The 21731-nt window shown below is 38.5% G+C and overlaps 1 protein-coding gene across 1 annotated transcript in view; it reads left to right on the forward strand.

The window, feature by feature from the left end:
• The window catches only part of LOC145980187 (glutamate-gated chloride channel alpha-like), a 117094-nt gene that overhangs the window by 33851 nt on the left and 61512 nt on the right, over window positions 1-21731 (forward strand). The window contains exon 3 of the mRNA XM_083113218.1: window positions 6581-6648. Coding sequence (XP_082969344.1) covers window positions 6581-6648 — 68 coding nt within the window. The remainder of the gene's footprint in view (window positions 1-6580; window positions 6649-21731) is intronic.

Here is a 21731-nt window from a genome sequence, read left to right on the forward strand (position 1 = left end):
ACCACAGGAATATATAATATAAGTTGTTCATGTTCAAAGGATTATGTGGGACAAACAGCAAGGAAAATGGCAATAAGATGGCACGAACACGATTTGGACATTATAAATCTAAACCCAAGAACAGGTTTGTCAGCTCACATCATCTAAGAGAAACATTTGTTTAAAAAGAGAAGGGTTTTAAAAAGATTAACGGGAAACACAGAGTTGAATGTCTGGGAAGCTTCGTTCATTGCAGAAGAACACTGGAATAAATTAAATAATGAAAATGGTAATGTAGATCCAGTATGGAGTTTTCTTTTTCACAAATGGAGTAAGCCACCATCTTTGAAATTTAATGTAACAGAAAACATCAAGAGACTGTGTGAAAACAATGATGAATTTGAATTACCTGATGATATTTGGGATTCATAATTTTAAAAAATCTCAAATAAAAATACAACAGACTGCTTTTTTTTCACAGTTAAGTTGCTATATTACAACAATGTAACATTGACAACGTCCATTATATAACGGATTCTTTTTGTTTAAAAATTACTAACCATTGTTATAACTGTATCTTTAGTCAAAATGAAAATAAATGTCTGATGAAAGGAGCGTGTGTTCTCCTGAAACGTCACAAAGAAAGAACTGTTTTCTTATGCTTGTAATAACCGTAAACTACAAGAAAATAATTCTATAATGCAAGCAATGCGTACATACAAGAAAAACACCTAAGTCTAGCCTGATTACTTATTTCTATTAAATTATGACATTCATTATCAAACCATGGCTTACTTTTTCTCGGTTTATGGTATCCTATACTTTCTTTAGCTGCTGATTCTATTGCATTACGTATGTGCTCCCATTTCTTATTTACGTCTGTTTCATTTATATTTTCATCATCATTTAAATTCTGCAAAATATCAAATCTATTTGACAGTTTAATTTGGTAATCTTTCTTAATTCTTTCATCAGTAAACTTTCGTGTATCAAATTTTATAACTTTTAGAATTTGTTGCTTATGATTTATCACTGAGAGTCTTTCTCGTAATTTAGCAATTACTAAATAATGGTCACTGGCACAGTCAGCACCTCTATGTGTACGAACGTCAATTATACTAGTATGCCTTCTCTTATCAATGAGAATATGATCTATCTGATTACGAGTTTTACCATCTGGAGAAGACCAGGTATATTTATTGATATCTTTATGTTTAAAAGTGGTACTTTTCACAATTAAATTCTTTGAGGTTGCAAAAATAATCAGTCTTATACCATTATCATTACTTAATTCATGAAGACTTTCTTTACCAATCGTGGGTTTAAATGTCTCTTCCTTGCCAATCTGTGCATTACAGTCACCTAACAGGATTTTCATATCATACTGAGAAAATTTATCAAAGACCTGTTCTAACTCTGCATAAAAATCATCTTTATCTTCCGTTGGTGCATGTATGTTTATTAAAATAATTTTACACCACCTACCATGTAAAACCTAATATGATATTTTATCATTAATAAATTCTACTGTTTTAAGAGCCGAGATAATTCTATTATTTATAAAAAAGCATGTTCCAAAATTATGATTTTCAGTAGCACCATAGAAAAAAGTATAATTTTTAGTTTTACAATTCCCTTCTCCTGGCCACCTAACTTCCTGGACAACTACTACATCTAATTTATACTTAACTATCGCATTAACTGTACACTGAAATGCCCCAGGCCGGTAAAGGCTCAGAACCTTCCGGGTGCATAATTTAATGTGTAATCTGACTACCATGCTAAAGGTCCCGGGTTCGATCCCCGGCCGGTTCAAATCCGGGAACTTTTCTAACGATGGAAGCGGCTCCGGCGCCCAGCCAGCGTCGAATGACATGGGTACCTGGGGGAAACCCTGGGGGGTAAAGGCGGTCAGGGGCGTGATGCTGATCACATCACCCCCACTCACGACCGGATCAAGAAAGTGTGGGGCGTTACCCCCACACCCCCTATACGCCTTCATGGCGTGGTGCTATGCACAGGGGAGCACTTTACCTCTTTTATGTGTAATCTGACCGGGCACCTCGAAATTCCGGATTTGTGAAGTTACAGACACATATATGTACAGAAAAACAGACACACACATTAAACATGCCCACATATCACACGCAGACACCCCCTCCCCCCCACACATGGCAATATATGTGTCATAAAAAGTTTTAATACTGACTAGTTAGTTAGACTTGCAGCACCGAGCCCGGATATTTTGAGGGCCCTTTGAACGACTAAATTATAATACCAATTCTTCTAAATGTCTGAAGGGGGTTCATTTTTTTTTACTTTTTCTTGTGCATTTATTTCGTATGTATTCTTCTGGCATTATCAGTTAATCAGAATAAATGGAACTTTTTACAAACAGTCATTTAGAGTATGATCGTCGACCCGTCTTGCAGCTTTGCGTGTCACATCTTGGAACAGTAAAAGAAGCGCTTATTGTGGCCTGTTCAGCACCCTTCAACAATTGGCATAGACACAGGTGTCCACATACCTAAATCTGGGGCTTGGTTAAAAGCAATAAAAATTCTTCTCTCTAATGTTGTAGTGGTAAACGTCGCCTTCTAATCAAGGGGACACGGATTCGATTCCCGTGGAGGCATTTTACGTTCGGTTCTCATTATCCTATATGTTTGGTCGGTTGGTATGGTGTTTTAAGTCCAGTTTTTGTTTAGTAAAGCTAATCGCGACTGGACCTACAGTTCAAAGTGAGATCTGGACTCCTATGTGCCTCCACTGGGTTTCGAGTCCGGGACCCCTTGATTACAAGGCAACGACGATTACCCTATATGAGTATAATGTGGACTGAGTTAGTTTGAGAACATGACCTAGAACTTTTTTCTTCTACATCTTCACTTTGTTCACGTGGGCTAGACAAGTCTCCACTTTTCTTTGGAGTACTGGGGATATTTGCATTCCCTTGCACTGTTAAAAATGGTCCTCGGTATTGGAAAATTTATGCAGTATTTGGCAAATGAAAAGTTCCATAAAATAAAGCTCTCGCATAGCGGTGAAATGTCTATCATTATACTAAGCGTTCTGGAAGTCCCGGCACTCATACTTTTAAGAAAGCTAATAAGACATTCATCTGGATGAGTTGTCAAGGATGTCATTAAGGATTGGTATGACCTTGAAGAACTAGTGTATGTTACGTTTACAGCAGTGCCGCTTTTGCAGCCCTTGGTGTGAAACGTACAATAACAATTTGTCAACAATGCCTTTTATCCGCACACAGCGAATCGCTTTGCTGAGTTTAAGTAGAATGAAAGATATGAGTAGAAATGGAGTTGTCACATCCAATTATCTGACACCAGAAAAAAGCGCAGTGTATCATTATTTCAAATTTAGTTTCAATATTCTTTTGGTGTATTTCAACGCGCGGAAAGTGGTTTGCAGTCTTGTTACCTCAGACATTACAGTAATACTCAGATATAGTTTACAAATTATTTTTTTGGTGTATTTCAAGATATAGTTAATACATGTATGTGTTCATAACGTTGACAAATTCAATAAATTATAAGCATAAAATTCTCAAACTTTGAGTGCGGTGACATTTTGAACGTTCTGCATTACTCATGCATATGACGTATGTTCCAAATGGTAAATTATGTGATTGTGATGGCAAGGGAGGCTCTTTCTGCATGTGTGTGTTTGTTTACTAGGACCAGAAATTTGATGCAGGGAACCTGCCTACAAGCCATAGATTTCCGTTCCGTGCTTTAAGATTCCAGAAAAATAATTGTATTTATGTGAAATTTGGGTGCTATATAATGCCAAAATATATGGGCATGTTCTTCTTGATATATTTGTCTCGTATTTTTATCAACTGACTTTGTATGAACGAGAACATCAATTTAGGCCACAATAAGGGGCAGAATTCAGTGAGAACACAGGAGTAATATGTCAATATGTACGAGTACTTATAACGTCCAAGTTATAGAGGATAGGAACCAGAATAGTCTCAACATAAGAACATATCTTCGAGCTATAGTTGCTCAGGCTATCCTGATATTTGATGTGAACAGATTTTACAATTACATACTCTTCTTCAAACCATTATTCCTGTATTGGTTTGAAAACGTTACAGAGGTTTAAATGAAGTGGCATTAGAAAACTGCTATTGAAGGTGTTTCGTAATAAGTTTCAAAGCTTTGGCGGAGGAACATGGCACACGTGTCCTTACCAAAGGGAATCACGAAGTAAACCTATTGATTAATAGTATTACATTATAACTAGGGGCCAGGTCTTTATAACATATTTTTTATTTGGTACCGGATCGAATAATAGGAGTGAGATCTTTACATATCTGATCAAAATCAGCCGAAATAGACGAACTTGCATATTTTACTAATTTGACGTTTTTAGAACATATTTTTGTATTATTTCGTAATTGTCTTGTATACAATCGCTTATTTTGTAATTTATTATTCGTACCTTTAGCACAACGGATAGTTTATATTCATGTTGTCGATGGCAGGATTAGGAAATTACAGACAAAGAAATTAAAAGCAGATACAGTATTTTCTTTCCAACTAGTACAGAACGATAATAGCCCCCGTTTTTTGTCCCGCTTACGATTGATAGCCGTGTGAACATTATTGAGTAAAAATGTTCGCCACTGTTGTGTGGGCACAATAATTACCGGGCAGGAAGTAAATAAGTTTCAATTGTTCTAATTTCTTTACCTTTTTTTTGCTTCTCACATAAATCACTCAAAAGTAATAATAATATTCCGTACATTATAGTCCGTACTCTATCGTAAATCGGAGTTTTTAGATCATTGTCGTTAAAGCCAGGCATGTATTAGTGTGTAACAGTGTAAAGGACTCTGTTGCAGTGAGAAATTCGAAAGTACTGTTGTACATATTTTTGGCTTAGGCTTTACTGGGAATATGTTTGCTTTTTTCTGACATATTTTTAATTTTTTCTGACATATTTTTAATCTTTTATGACATATTTTTCAATATTTATTACATAAACACATACAAATTTTTCAGTTTTATGGGACATAAAGTCCCGGGCCCTAATGATAACGAACAAAAATGGTTCGAGCTTTTCTTTCACAGATAGTAAAAGAATAAAACAAAGTTGAGCACAAATATATTAAAAATACGTAATATATAAGTGAGGTGATCTTCTCGAAATTCAAGAAGGAGTATGTTATACCGGATCCAAATGAGAATAGGAGAAGAAATTACAAACGAAAGTGAAATTGATAGAAATGTACAATAACGACGAGGTCTATCTATTACTGACTGGCCAAACGTAAATTTGCTGTACTCTAAACCTTCTGGAGTCCACTCGAAGCAAGGTTTGAGCTTAAACTTGGTACAGAGGCTATGCAGACCATGGGGAAGTGAATGCTGACGAACGAAATAGTTCACATTTTCACCACCATGTGCAAATATGGGGCTTAAAATTATTTTTCTTCCGACAGAGAGCCCTCTGGAGCCTTTTCGAAGCAACAAAATGTTCTGATACTTGGTAGAGAGGCTATGATACAAAGAGGGGATAAGAAGTGGAATGAGATGAGGGAAGAACGTGACTCCACTCCTTCACCCATGACTGAGATAAACAATGTTCCCTATGCCTTGCAGTCGTTCTACGGTGAATGTCTCGCGTACTAGTGCCTTCCACCACCAGGAAACGCCCGACTGCTCGCTGCTCTTCCTTACTGGCAAGTTTTTGCACGTCTGGACTTCACACGACTCACACTCGCACTGCTTCACAGAAGCCTGTAAGGCGACTCCCGTCTACCGGGCGACAATGGAACTTCCAGTGGCAGGAGTTTTGGGGAGTCGCGGTATCTACACGTCGAGATATACGAGGTGGCTTGTTTTCCACTGACTCACCCTCATAATAAAGAGAGTTGTTAAGGGAAAAAAATGTTTGACCCAACCTAACTCTAGATGTAAAATCATGATTAGCATTAAAGACTGATCTACAAAAGTATGAATTAATTTCTGATGATTATTATTAGTTTTTGAGACCAGTGTTATGTGACGTTCGCAATTAAAACATCGTTACGTTTGTATGCCAAATGGGATTATTGCTTTCTATTTCTTTCTTCATTTTTGTTTTCCACAGACTCCGAAAAGCAAATTTTCCCTCTCTTTCTTTCCACCTTCGGCAACTTGAGAAACATAAAAGATATTTCATTTACATCTGATAGGTTCGAATTGTTTTAAAGAATAGTTAGCTTTGTTATATATTCTAATTTGAAATCAAACTTTGCTTCTTATTGTCATATATTCTGCAGATATAGGTTGCTCTAGTTTTACATAAAAACCTCTTCCATTCATGATTTCCCTTATGTCAATACATGATTTCCACATTTTCATTTTAGGCTATTTAATTGACGAAATATCATTTTTAAGTTTATGGTGATAGATCAGAAATTTGCTAAAAGATCTTCATTCTTGGAAACCTAATTTACTCTCCCATATATGTTTCTATTCAGCAGTTTTACTAACGACTTCTCTAGTTTTAAAAACAAATGCTATTAAGCATAATTTACATTAGAATTTTTCTATTTAGCGTGTTCTAACAAGGTATATAATATTTCCAGGTAAAGCTGTGAAGGTTCTGGTTGGATTATCATTAACGGCAATTACAACGATCGACGAGGGACAAGAGGTATGTCAAGCATTACGTTATGTGTAATTGGTTAATTCTAATTATGAAAATTATAATATTCTTCACTCACTCTCTTTCACCCTCTCTCTTTAGTGATCATGTCTTGTATATATTTATATTGTTACTATTCCAATTAGAACACCCAATTGTCAACCTTACTTCCACGGAGTAACCCATCGACGGCATTTTGCAGACTAACGAGGTTATGGCGTCTGGCCTTATAGCCAGTATAATTAAGTGTGTTATCCTGTGTTTTGTCCTTATATCTGCCTTTGTAGTGTTCGGTGAATAATGTATATAATTAGCGTTTTTTTTCTTGTTTTCCTTTTTTGTGTATATGTGCGAGTTATTCATGTGTGGAGTGTGTGGGAGTAAGAAACTCCGGAACCTCCCGCATACTTGATTACGAGAATTTACACCCACAAGTAAATTCGGGAATGTCGCGAGAGGTGGTAAATTCGGGAACGTCCCGAGAGGTGAGCCAGGCTCTTTGCTTGGGCGTTGCCACGAGAAAAGAACAGTCGTCATCAGAGAGTCGTCGTCGTGAAAGGAACCGTGTCACACGCGCGCGGTTACAAGTGCGCTGTAGAGACATTCTACAGCCAAAGAGACAGTCCTTCGTGTATATTGTTTAGTTATTGTATAGTCCTTCGTATATGTGTATTATAGACATTAAATGTATGTATATATCGTCTTTGTGCGTCTGTTACTTAACCAGACACCGTGCGGGAACCGACGCATTTAGTATAATTCGGGCCAGGGTGGAGTTCAGCCAGTTAGCCAATGTAGTGCGGGGCTTTCTGGAAACTGACACTCAACAAATGGTCCTCCGGGCCGGATGCGTCGCAATTGTAGTATTCGTGCCGTCAACGTGCCACACCCTCGGTCCGCCATATCCGTGTAGTGTCTCTTGTACGACGAGTCAACATGGAGCAGTTACAGGCGTCAAAGACAGTCCTCAAGCGGGAAGTTACTCGGATTGAAAACAAGTCAGCTTCACCAACGCTGGAAAGTGCGATACTTCAAGTCTACATAGACAAGGTCCTTCAACTAAGTGCAGACTGTAGTGCACTACTTGTGAATCTCGCTAAACAGTGCGAAGAAACATTGTTCTCCGAGTACTACGATGAACTGAGTGCGGTGCAAGACAGATTAGAGTTCTTGCTGGGCTCCCTGTACCAAAACGGAAGGAAGCCGTTTCTCCCGTTGTCGCGGTCGCGGTGAACAGTGATGCGAAAAGTGACGTTCGGTTACCAATACTAACACTACCAGAATTCAGTGGTGACATACATCAATGGTTGTCATTTCGGGACTTATTCCTGGCATCGGTTCATGACAACAGTCACCTCAGTGGCGCTCAGAAGTTGCAATACTTGAATTCGGCATTAAAGGGTGAACCGTCATTATTAATCCAGTCCATCGCAATAACAGATGCAAACTACGAGGAGGCGTGGAATCTGCTAGTTTCGCGGTACCAAAACAAGAGAGAGATTGTGAACAGCACGATTAAACGCTTGGTGAATCAACCTTGTGTGCAATCAAGCTCGGCCACAGAGTTACGCAAGCTCATTGACGTCACTTCTGAGTGTGTGCCTGTGCTGAAAGTTTTGGACATCCCTGTAGAGGCTTGGGATGCAATATTAGTCTTTCACACCACCGACAAGTTGGATGCAGAATCTAGGCAACAGTGGGAACTTTCTCTGAAGAATGCAGAAGTGCCCAAGTTCGAGGACCTGACTACGTTCCTGGATGTGCGTGCCAGAGCTCTTGCAGTGACCTCCAACCTCCCAATGTCCAGCAAACCCCCTCCCAGGGCCACTGATCGTCAAGCAAAGAAGAATGTGAATTCGTATCACACAGGTGCTGAAACTGTGTGTCTTAAATGCCGCGGACACCACAGGTTGCATACTTGTCAGAAGTATCAACAAATGGCTGTGAAAGATCGGTACTATTTCGTGAAAACCAACAATCTGTGCCATAACTGTATGAAATCTGATTGTAACGTCGGAAAGTGTACTTCGCGCACGTGTATGGTGTGCTTTAGATAACACCACACATCCCTTCACTTCTCTCCTAGTGAAAATCCCAGTTCTACTCAGCAAGTAACATCCCACATCGCCAACAAGAAGAAAGCCATTCCGTTGCAGGAAGTTCTCTTGTCTACAGCCACCGTGGGCGTGAGGGATAGACACAACAACGTTCGGCTTTTTCGTGCACTCTTAGATACGGGCTCGGAGTGTACATTTGTCACGGAAGGCTGTAGTCAGCAATTAGGCCTTCGAAAGAAACACATCAGTGTTGCGATATCCGGTATTTCAGCAACCGGAATAGGTACTTCTCGTTCCATGGTGAACCTACAGTTTAGGTCAAAAGCGGCCAACGAAACGTACACCACCAAAGCCATTGTTGTGAAGAAGATTACAAATAATTTGCCCAAGCAGCAATTCACTTTTGATCAACAGTGGACACACCTACATAACCTTGATCTTGCCGACCCGTCCTTCAACAAACCAGGGAAAATATACATTTTATTTGGTGCGGATATTGTTCCCTTACTTTTAAGACCTGAGAAAGTCGCAGGTCCAGTAGGTACACCAACGGCCATAAGTACTTCACTTGGGTGGATTCTTATGGGCAGAATTAACGTTCCGCGCAATAAACGCGCAGTGTCATCACATCATGCGTCATGTAGTGATCTGGACGCTACCCTACAGCGCTTCTGGGAAATAGAGACTGTGCCATCGGTAAAACTGTACAACGAAGAAGAAAACTTCTGTGAACAACATTTTCGAAACACACACGAACGTGACATCGACGGTCGTTATGTTGTGAGATTACCCTTCCGAGAACAAAGCGGTGTTCTGGGTGCTTCACGTCCCCTAGCGGTGCAGCGTCTCAAACAAGTGGAGAAACAACTCGTCAAGAATCCACAACGTCAACAAAGGTATGCTGAGTGTATGCAGGAATACCTAGACTTGGGTCACATGTTCGTCATTCCGAATTCAGAATTACCTGTGTCCCAAGAAAGCAGTTGCTACCTCTCACACCATAGTGTCATCAAAAAGGACAGTTCTACAACGGCTTTACGGATCGTGTACGACGCCAGTGCGAAGACGACGACAGGAGTTTCCCTCAACGATAAGTTGCTTGTAGGACCCAAGATACAAGACGACATAATGTCTTTGTTGCTACGTTTTCGTACGTATCAAATTGCCCTTACTTCGGACGTTGTCAAAATGTTCCGACAGGTGAAAATAAACCCAGATGATGCAGAATATCATCGCATTGTGTGGAGAAAGTCACCGAAAGAAGAGATACGAGACTTCAGATTAGAGAGACTGACGTTTGGTACGGCTAGTGCTCCTTTCTTAGCCACCAGGTGTTTACAACAGCTGGCCCGCGACGAAGAGGCAGACTTTCCTGAAGCAGCGGCGATTACATTGAGAGACTTCTTTGTAGAGAATCTAGTGACTGGCAGTGATACAGTAACGCAAGCTATCGCGTTACAAAAACAAATAAGTGAACTTCTACGAAGAGGTGGTTTCGAATTGCGGAAATGGTGCTCGAACAATTCTGAAGTATTGAATGAAATTCCTGTACATTTGCGAGAAACGAACTTTCCATTGGATGTGAGCATAAATGAACATATAAAGGCACTCGGGATCAAATGGCATCCAGCGAGTGACGAATTCGCGGTATCAGTGACGCAACCCGCAACTCATGAGCAATTGACCAAGCGCATTCTGTTATCAGACATGGCGAAAATATTTGACCCCCTAGGGTGGATATCTCCAGTAACTGTCAAAGCAAAGATCTTCATGCAAACACTTTGGCAAGTTAAACTTGATTGGGACGATGTACTTCCACCAGAACTAGAAATTGCATGGCAAAGTTTTCGGGCGGAGTTGCATAAGTTGCAGGATGTTAAGGTGCCTAGGCGCATCGTGTCTTCAAAACCGCTAACGTGCGAACTGATAGGCTTTTGTGACAGTTCCGAGCGGGCCTATGCGACCACTGTCTATTTAAGTTCTACATACAGCGACGGCAGTGTTGAAGTGCATCTCGTAGCAAGTAAAACGAGAGTCGCACCTCTGAAGAAAGTGACTCTCCCGAGACTTGAACTCTGTGCTGCAGTGTTACTCATACGTTTGCTGCAGACAATAAAGGAAGCTCTTCATTTGAACATTACAGAGATGCGTGCATTTACTGACTCTACAATAGTTTTGTGTTGGATAAACTCTTCTCCTTCTATTGGCGTACATTTATTGCCAACAGAGTTGCTAAAATACACGACGTTCTCCCTGCAGAGAATTGGTTCCAGGTGTGCAGTGAAGAGAATCCAGCTGATTTGGCGACAAGAGGAATTTCTCCCTCAACCCTGCTCGAACGTGATATTTGGTTCTTCGGCCCACACTAGTTACGTAATCAGTCCTTCAATCCTACACGCACGGTCAACGCAGCAGCAACAGCTGAGGTTGAGAGAGAGAGAAAAAAGGGTCTTCTCGTGTTACAGCCTTCGGTCGAGGTGGAGGAGTTATTAGTAAACAAGTATTCAACCTTATCAAAGCTCCAACGAGTAGTGGCTTGGTGCTTCAGATTTATGCATAACACCAAGCGAAGTGTTAATGAACGTCAGTTTGGACCCCTCTCAGCACGCGAACTTAATCACACGTTGCTTGTGTTAGTGAAACAAGCACAAATTACAGCATTCCCTACAGAAATGAAGCATTTGAAGGAAGGGAATCCTTTGCCTTCGAACAACCCATTACTCAATTTGACTCCTTTCCTGGACCAGGAGGGAATTCTGAGAGTAGGTGGACGTTTACACAATGCACAAATGACAATTGACAAGAAACATCCCATTCTATTACCTCGTGAACATAAACTTACAGAGCTCATCGTGAAACATGAACATTTGAGACATTTTCATGCGGGCCCACAATTGCTTCTCGCTGTCCTACAGCAACGTTTTTGGATTTTACGAGGGAGGGACTTAATTCGAAAAATTGTTTTTAAGTGCAAAGAATGCTTTAAGGAAAAACAGTTGACAGCAACTCAACTCATGGGTAGTTTGCCAGCCCCTCACGTCAATCCAGGCCGAGTATTTGGAAATACAGGTGTAGATTACTGCGGCCCATTTTCAATAAAGAGTTGCCAACTCAGGCCTTCAAAAATCACCAAAGGATACGTCGCTCTTTTCGTAACCAAAACAATTCACTTGGAAGCGGTAAATGATGCATCAACGCCTACATTCATTGCTGCATTACGTAGATTTGTGGCCAGACGTGGCAAACCTAACCAGATCTTCAGCGATTGCGGAACGAACTTCGTAGGGGCAAACAGAGAATTTAAAAAGCTACTTCAATTAATGAGACAAAAAGAACACGTCCAATCGATGTCAGATGTTATGGCCTCTCAAGGCATACAATGGAATTTCAATCCACCGTCAGCAGCACACTGGGGTGGAGTATGGGAAATTTGAGTGAAGGCAGTGAAATATCACTTGAAAAGAGTTATGGGCTCAACATTACTCACTTATGAGCAATTCATCACGTTATTCACACAAATAGAGGCGTGTCTTAACTCGAGGCCATTAACGGAGTTAAGTAGTGATCCAAATGACCTAACGGCACTCACGCCAGGACACTTCTTAACCGGTGATTTGTTACGTCATCCACGTCGAATTGTTTGTCTAAGTGGCATTTGATCCAAAAAATGACGCAACATTTTTGGAAACGGTGGGCAACAGAGTACTTGTCCAGACTCCAGCAGCGGCCCAAATGGATCGAGAAGAAAGAAAATCTACAGATAGGAGATCTGGTGTTGTTGAAAGAACCTACCCCTCCACAGCAATGGAAGCTAGGAAGAGTAGTGAAAGGTCATCCAGGACCAGACAAGTTAGTACGATGAGTGACAGTGCGAACAGCTGATGGACAATACAGACGTCCAATTGTGAAACTTGCTCCTCTCCCCTATTCTAAGGAGACATAAGTGTACTACATTGAAATTATTGATTGTGGTTGAAATTAATATTTCAACGGGGGGGGGAGTGTGTTCGGTGAATAATGTATATAATTAGTGTTTTTATCTTGTTTTCCTTTTTTGTGTATATGTGCGAGTTATTCATGTGTGGAGTGTGTGGGAGTAAGAAACTGCGGAACCTCCCGCATACTTGATTACGGGAATTTACACCCACAAGTAAATTCGGGAACGTCCCGAGAAGTGAGCCAGGCTCTTTGCTTGGGCGTTGCCACGAGAAAGGAACAGTCGTCATCAGAGAGTCGTCGTGAAAGGAACCGTGTCACACGCGCGCGGTTACAAGTGCGCTGTAGAGACATTCTACAGCCAAACAGACAGTCCTTCGTGTAGATTGTTTAGTTATTGTATAGTCCTTCGTATATGTGTATTATAGACATTAAATGTATGTATATATTGTCTTTGTGCGTCTGTTACTTAACCAGACACCGTGCGGGAACCGACGCATTTAGTATAATTCGGCCAGGGTGGAGTTCAGCCAGTTAGCCAATGTAGTGCGGGGCTTTCTGGAAACTGACACTCAACTGTAGCCTCAGATTCTAACCGACGTTAGAATATTTTAATATTTTAATTAACGACATTACAGTTATTTTAGCTATGATAAGGCGCTGGACCAATTATATCGTGACGGGTGAAAAATAGCCTAAATGCTGACACACCCAAGATTTTAAATTCAAATTGTATATAGTTATTCCCATTCATATATTACTTGGTGAAGATATTTTACATATTTCACAGTTCGATTCACAAAGTCGATTACGCCACCGAGGTTCCGAGTTCGCGTCGCAGTCCGGCCTAAGTATGGTTATTCTTTGTGACTGTCCCTTCATTAAATCGTGACTCATCTTCCTCGACACGATTTGTTAAATGTAATAGAAAAACTATTTTACAGTACATGCCCCTATAATAAACATAAAAGACAACAATTAGAATATAACCGCCATGAATTTTAAGTTACTCGATCTATACACTCAGTGGTGAAAATGTGTTTTGAGTGATGGGAAGGCTCCTTTCACCCTTTTCCAAGTCCCCCACAAAAGTTGTTGCTTGAGAATAATGAATCACACCATATGTTAATTATTTTTTTACGAGGAACATGTCCTGAAGATTAAGGGGAGCAGAAGTTTTTTAAAGCTTGCTTTGTGCATACGGAAACTAATTGAAGCTAGTTTGAAATACGATGTCAATTATTAAAGCATTAACGAGGAAACTAAGGAATCTCTGATATAATAATAAACGCTACCAGAGAGATCCAAATGTAACGAGGTAATATTATGATCTTTTATATTTATGTTCGCAATTATATTCTGATGTAGCTAAGTGCAGTCCAACAATTGACTTCGATTAATTCCTTTATGCAGCGCAATGAACATTGAACGCGAGCGAACTGGCATAATGATTTTTCGTGCTTTCGTATAGCATGTGATAAATTTGATTAATGTCAGTATCCTCCGTATCCTCTACTATTTGACACACCTTTCTCAGAGGAAACCAACGAACAAGGCAAACAATAAAGTTGCCGCGTTTTCTACTGCCAGTCAGTCAACACTATAATTCTATTTTTATTTTCTGAAAATGCGTAACATACTGCTTACCATCATTCATAACTCCTCCTTGAGTAGTATAGTTGATGCTATAACAAGCACCACTTACAAGTGTAGAAAAGGAGAGGCTATTTGATTGAATAATCTGATTTGCTTACACTTAAAATAATGCCAAGAGGGGCCTATACCCCAATTCTTCAGGTGTGATATGCTCTGATTTTTAAGAAATTCTGAATTCAAGTGTAGAAAAGGTGAAGCCTCTCAGACAGATTTGCTTACACTTAAAACAATGGCAAGAGGGGCCTATACCCCAATTCTTCAGGTGTGATATGCTCTGATTTTTTAAGAATTTTGAATTCAAGTGTAGAAAAGGTGAAGCCTCTCAGACAGATTTGCTTACACTTAAAATTATGTCAAGTACCCATATCATCTTATTGTTTATAGTGTGTTTTTTCTGTCAAAATCCCAGGAATCTTGAATCCCCCCTCAGACAGATTCGGCCATGTGTGTAAAAGCTATATCTGTGTGATTGTTGTTTATAAACTTGTCAAAAATATGGTTTTTTTGTATGAAAACATGCAATCCTGAATACAATTCTGGTTTTGTCTTGTTCTGTTAATATAAACACAAGTGAGACTTACAGAATATTTATTGCACAGTTCAAAATCCAATTTTGAATTGTATTTAGTTGATATAGAGATGAGGTTTTAAACCTGGTGAAGTGTGTTGTACATCAGGATAATAGAGCAAAACTATCACCAAAACCTAGTTACTGCTGTTGTTTGGGTATAAAAGCACCAGCTCAGCCACTAACTGCTGAACCCAACTGATATTTTGTATAGAATTTTGATTTGAACCCCAAGAAATTTTATATAATAAACAACAACAAGAAAAATGTCAAAACAAAAATATTGCAATCAGTGTAATAAAAATATATCTAGTTCTCATTGGGCTAGGCACCGGCATATTTGTAAGCCTAGGAAATGCAGAAAGGCCATGAAAATGTGTCCAAGATGCCATAAAATATTAAGCAAGGCATATTACAAATGGCACAAGTGTAATTCTTATGTACAGTCATCAGCATTGCCCTCACAACCATCTACATCTGGTCTGAAAAGAAAGCATGAAGCACCTGTTAATGCTGGACCTGCAAAGCAGCCACGCTATGCACTACCCATCCATAGCAGTTTTAATAGCCAATTAAGAGATTATCGGTTTGTATCAGAGCCAAGATGTGGCATTAAGAATTTTTTGAACAGTGTAAATCCTGATCTGCAGGCAATTCTAAATGCACAAAATGGCTCTTATAAGCTCTCCCTGAAATTGTTTACACAATATAAGAAGCCAAACGGCACAAAATTTACACAGCCCCACAAAACAGAAACTGTACCGGTATATTCAAATACAAATTCAGACAAAATAATAAGCAGTTTGATAGATCAATTGAATATTAAACACTCTGAATTTGCAGCAAAAGAGTCTGGATGGAGCCTATGCGGCTCTCCACACAAGTTATATGTTAATATTTCTGAATTCAGCCCATTACAAGGATCTACATATTTGCCATTACCTGACAATATTAAAAACAGAAGAGCCGTGGTTAATATTGAAAATACCGACCAGAAATGCTTTTTGTGGTGTATATTAGCTGCTTTGTATCCAGTTTTAAGAAATCCTCAGAGAATAAGTTATTACAAACAATATGAACATATTTTTGACGATGCAATGGAGGGTTTAGAATATCCAATGTCTGTTCAGAATATTGATATATTTGAAAAAAAGGCCCGGGATATTAATGGCAAACAATTATCTATTAATGTATTTATTTGTTCCACTGGCAATTGCCCGATAGAACCTCTCAGAATCAGTATATTTGATGATGAATCTGCTATTCCGATTGATTTGCTCTTAATTGAAGGGGATGGCACATATCATTACACTCTGATACATAATCTTGAAGCTTTAGTGAGAACACAACTAGATAAATCCAATAGAATATTTAAGTTGTGCAGAAGATGTTTAACTGTACTTGATGGTCAAAAAATGGTGAATGGGGTTCGGGAAAAAAATGCAGAAATTGCCAAAAACAAGTTAATTGAGCATCTGAAATACTGTGGGAACCATAAACCTGTTCATATGGTGATGCCTAATCCAAGTGAAAATTGCAAATTCAAAAAATTTGAAGCCTTGTTGGAACACCCAGCATATATTGTTTGTGATTTTGAATCAATTCTCAAATCTCTTGCATCCTGCAATCCAGATCCTGAAGAATCTTCAATTACACCATACCAGCTACATGAACCTTCCAGTTTTTGTTATGTGGTTGTACAGGATGGTGTTGTTACTAAAAAAGATTCATACTTGGGGCCAGATGCCATCAAAATATTTGCACATAGAATAGAAAATGAGTGCCGTGACATAGCATCTAATATCTTATTAAAATCAAAACCCATGTTGCCTTTAACAGAGAAACAGATTGAAGATTTCAACAATGCAGAAAAATGCCCTGTATGTGATTCTGAATTTTCAGATACAAATATCAAGGTGAAGCACCATTCTCATACAGATGGTAAATTCTTAATGGCCCTGTGTAATAGCTGTAATATTCAGATCAAGAGACCAAGATTTGTCCCCATATTTTGCCATGGAGCATCCAATTATGATTTCCATCATTTGATCAGATATGAGGGGTTTGACAAGCAGAATTTAAATATTTTAGCTGAAAATGATGAGAAATATATATCTATTAGCAAAATAATTAAAATTAATGGTGCTCCTATTCACATAAGATTTCTTGATTCTTACAGAATTTTATCTGCTAGCCTGGCCACACTGGCCACTCAATTATCTGATGATCAATTCAAAATCACACGTTCATTGTTTCCAAATCAGGACCTGAAATTAATTAGGCGGAAGGGTGTATATCCATATGATTATGTCACAGATTTTTCTAAATTTGATGAGTGTTCCCTGCCACCACAAGAAGAGTTTTACAGCAAAATCAGAGGATCTGGAATCACTGATGAAGATTATCACCATGCCCAATTGATGTGGAACAATTTAAAATGCCAGACATTTGGTGATTATCACATGGCTTATTTGAAACTTGATGTGACCCTCTTAGCTGATATAATGCAGGCATTCAGAAAATCTTCTATGCAAAATTATAAACTGGACCCAGTGTATTTTTACAGTGCCCCGGGCCTAGCATGGTCTGCAATGTTTTTCAATACTAAAAAGCAATTGGATCTGATCCCAGATCAAAATAAGTATCTGTTTATGGAGGAAGATATAAGAGGAGGCATGGTGCAATGTCCCCAGAGATATGCCAGAGCAAATAACAAATATATTCGTGGTTATGATCCAGCACGGCCATCAAATTATATAGTGTATGTAGATGCAAATAGCCTCTATGGTCATGCCATGATGCAAAAACTGCCATATGCAGGGCTTGAATGGGTTGAAGATTTTAATATTGAGGATCTTCAGGATTTTGATGACAGTGACTATGGCCTCTTCTTAGAGGTTGATCTGACAATTCCTGATGATTTGCACAACAAATTTTCTGATCTGCCCCCAATTCCCGAGGTTCAGTGCTCACCTGGCTCTAAACAGAAGAAGCTCATGATGACACTGGAGCCAAAACAAGGCTATGTCATATATTACAAAAACCTCCAGTTCCTGATGAAACATGGTGTCCAAGTGACCAAACTTGGCAAAGTTTTGAGGTTCAGGCACTCAGAATGGTTGAAATCATATATTAATACAAATACGGAGCTTCGAACATCTGCAAAGAGCCAATTTGATAAATCCTTGTTTAAATTGATGGTCAATTCTGTATATGGCAAAACAATTGAAAATGTCAGAAAACATACCGATGTTAAAATAATTACTGACCCCAGCCTGAGCAAAAAATTGGTTGCAAAGCCTAATTTTAATTATAGAAGAATTTATGATGAAAATATGGCACTTTTCAACATGAAAAAAACAAAAATTAAGTTTGATAAACCTATTTATGTAGGGGCTGCAATATTGGATTTGGCCAAATTACATATGTTAATATTGTATTATGATGTGTTGAAACCTTTTTATGGTGATAATGTAAAATTGATGTACATGGACACGGATAGTTTTATTCTTGATATTAAAACAGAAGATGTTTATCAAGATATGTCCCAGCCTGAATTGTTTCAATATTTTGATACCAGTGAACATACAAGAATTCAACCCCACAACAAAAAGGTGCCCGGCAAGTTAAAAGATGAGACACTTGGTGATGTTATTGTGGAATTTGCTGGGTTAAGTGCCAAGATGTACAGTTTTAAAACATGTAGTGGTGTTGCTGCCAAAAAAGCCAAGGGTATTGGCAAAGTAACTGTTGAAAAAGAGCTCCAATTTGAAGATTATAAAAATTGCCTCAAATCCCAGAGTTTAATCAAAACATCAGAATCCAGAATTCAGAGTGTGGATCACTTATTGACTAGCAATGTTGTAAGAAAAGTGGCTCTGGACCCACATGATGATAAGAGATGCATTTTATCATGTGGCATTCATACTTTACCATGGGGTCATTGTGATTTGAAAAATGGGAATCAATGCCCAATTACAGAGCATGATTTGAAATAAATAAACATGCCTATGAACTTATTTGGGTTTAAAAAACAAGGTATTATGGACCTGCCAACACCACAACCCTCTTCTGATATGCTGTCTAAACTGAGTGGCTTGTTAATTATTCACCTGAACAGCATATTTACAGATGTTGATGATGAAACAGGCAAAATATTGTACATATTTAACAATAATTTAAATCATTACCAATTACCTGTAGGTGGGCAATTGCAATTTATTACAACTCCTGAGGGTGATGTTAAAATTTCAGTAGGGAGAAATATTTACAGAATTAAGCACTCAAACATGATTTCCGGCACTGTTTATACTGTTTCTGCTGGTGACTGCTTATATATTGAGGTCCCTGGATCCTATGACAAACTTATAGCCTTTTTTATAGAATTAAGAATCAGATATTCAATAATAAATAACCACTAAACAAAATGCCTAATGATATTTTTGGCCATACAAGACATGAAGATCACAGTGATGAGATTTTGATGCTTGATGTCAGAGTCAAGAAATTAAGAAGTGATTTACAAGCTTTACAAACAACACTCAATGCCAGTCTTCAATTAGAAATTACAAATTTGCAATCACAATGCATGGACCCTCTTCTTAAAATTGATTCTGAACTCAAATTGTTGCTTCAGAAATATACTGATTTGGCCACATTGGATAATTTTCAAAGTTTAGAAGAAGCTGTAGCAGCTCTTCAAGCCAAATTTAAGACCCAGGCTAAGAACTCTGAGCAATTGAAACAACAATTGGAAGAACAGATAAATAATGTCCAGGCACAGCTCCAAACAATTGTCAAAAGCACAAAATCACAAGAAGATTTTGATCTGGTGATTTCCACTCTAAAGGAACAGATTCAGTCACTCCAAATACCTAATCTGGACCCTCTGAACAATGCCATAGCCGAGGTTAAAGAAAAAATTGAGACACTTGAAAATTTTATGAACAATTTGCCATCTTCTGATGCTTTGAATGCAATAACTCGGAGTGTAGCAAATATTAAGCTGCAACTTGAAACATATGAAGATTTTGGAAAAATTCAAAGTTCCATAACCCATCTTGAAGGTACAATAGCAGCAGTGCAAAGTGATTTGGCAAATGTACTAGAATCCCGATTGCCCGGGATTGTAGATACCCTTGTCAGTGTCCAGCAACAAATCACAAAGCTTGAAAACCTCAACACTGAATCTGAACTATCTCATTTTCATCACTTGATAGATGATATCCAAACAAAACTTGAAATTTTACAACAATCCACACCCACTCAGGCAGATATAGCTTTGCTCCAAGATGCTATGCAAAATGTGGCTGATGCTTCTGAATTAAACAATGTAAAATTGGCACTTGAATTTTTGCAAAATACTGTGTCAAATCTGCCTACATCACAGGAACTTAAAAATATTAAGAGAGCAGTGAATCGGATATTGAAATCAGAAGATATCAAGAATATCCAGGCAGAGATCAAACAACTCACACAGGCAGTGGCCACTCTACCAACAAATCAACATATTAATGAATTGCATGCCCTGTTTGAGGATATCAGAAGACAAGTTCATGATCTTACTGCTCAAAATTCAAAATTGGCAGTTGTTGAAAATTTACAGCAAATTGTAGCTAATATCAAGCAACAGCTAGGGACCATGGAATCCAATCAAGCAAATGCTCTGTCTGTTTTTGCCACCCAGCTTCAAGATATTGTGCAACAATACAAAAAACTTGCTGTTGACATAAGAATCAAGCCTGGGCACGATGAGATTGTTAGGACCATCAATGAGCACCTTGAATCTGTAACAAGCAGATTGCTCACAGCAGAAAAGGAAATAACAGGCATAATTGAAAATCCTAAACATTCAGTAATTCTTGAATTGTACAGCATCCCCAACAAAGAATATGATTCTCCATTTACACCAGGTGGCAAAATATATATGCTGTCCCCTGCACAATTTTATTACCAATTTTTTGTTGGGGGCACATTGAGACCTATCAAGATCAAATATTGGCTTCAGCCACAGGCACACCACTACCCTATCTTATCAATAACAAATGCTGATAACAAAGTGAAAATCACCAGTGTAGAATTGGAGGATTTTACAGATCCCAATACATTAGAAACAGCCTATACTGAAGATGATGGCTCTTTGGAATTTAAAATACAAATAGGGGACAAATTATATTTAGAAAATCCTGCAGTATCAGCTGCTGAACACCCTATAGTTGCAATATTCTTGTTTACATATTATGTCTAGAAAAATTATTGTTGATGAATTACACAGACAAGCCCGACATAATTTTAAGAGACTCCCAGTAGTCACAAAGGGCATAGATGATTTATGGCAGAGCGACTTGATTGAAATGGCAAGTGGACAGTTGAAAAACCTAGACAAAATCAACAAGGGCTACAAGTATCTACTCACTGTAATAGACACATTTTCAAAATTTGCCTGGGCTGTGCCACTCAAATCCAAGACTGGAAAATGTGTTACAGAAGCCCTCAGGACAATCATCAATCAGAGTTGAAGATCCCCGCACTATTTGCAAACAGATAATGGCAAAAATTTTATAATTCAGTGTTTCAACAATTTATTAAAAGCCAGGCAATTAAACATTATTCGAGTTACAGTGATCTCAAGGCCTCAATTGTAGAGAGATTCAACAGAACCTTAAAAAATCTTATGTATAAACAATTTACACTTCAAGGTAATTATAAATGGCTTAATATTCTTCCAGAACTTCTACATAAATGTAACAACTCGGTCCATTCCACAATCAACATGAAACCCTCTGAACTAACTTCATCTGATGAGCAAAAATTGATCAGTACTGTTTATTATCCTAGATAGAAGCCAACAATAAGAAAGGCAAAATACAAGGTGG

The sequence above is a fragment of the Lepisma saccharinum genome, chromosome 27, assembly GCF_977018435.1.
Source record: "Lepisma saccharinum chromosome 27, izLepSacc3.1, whole genome shotgun sequence".
Classification (NCBI taxonomy): domain Eukaryota; kingdom Metazoa; phylum Arthropoda; class Insecta; order Zygentoma; family Lepismatidae; genus Lepisma; species Lepisma saccharinum.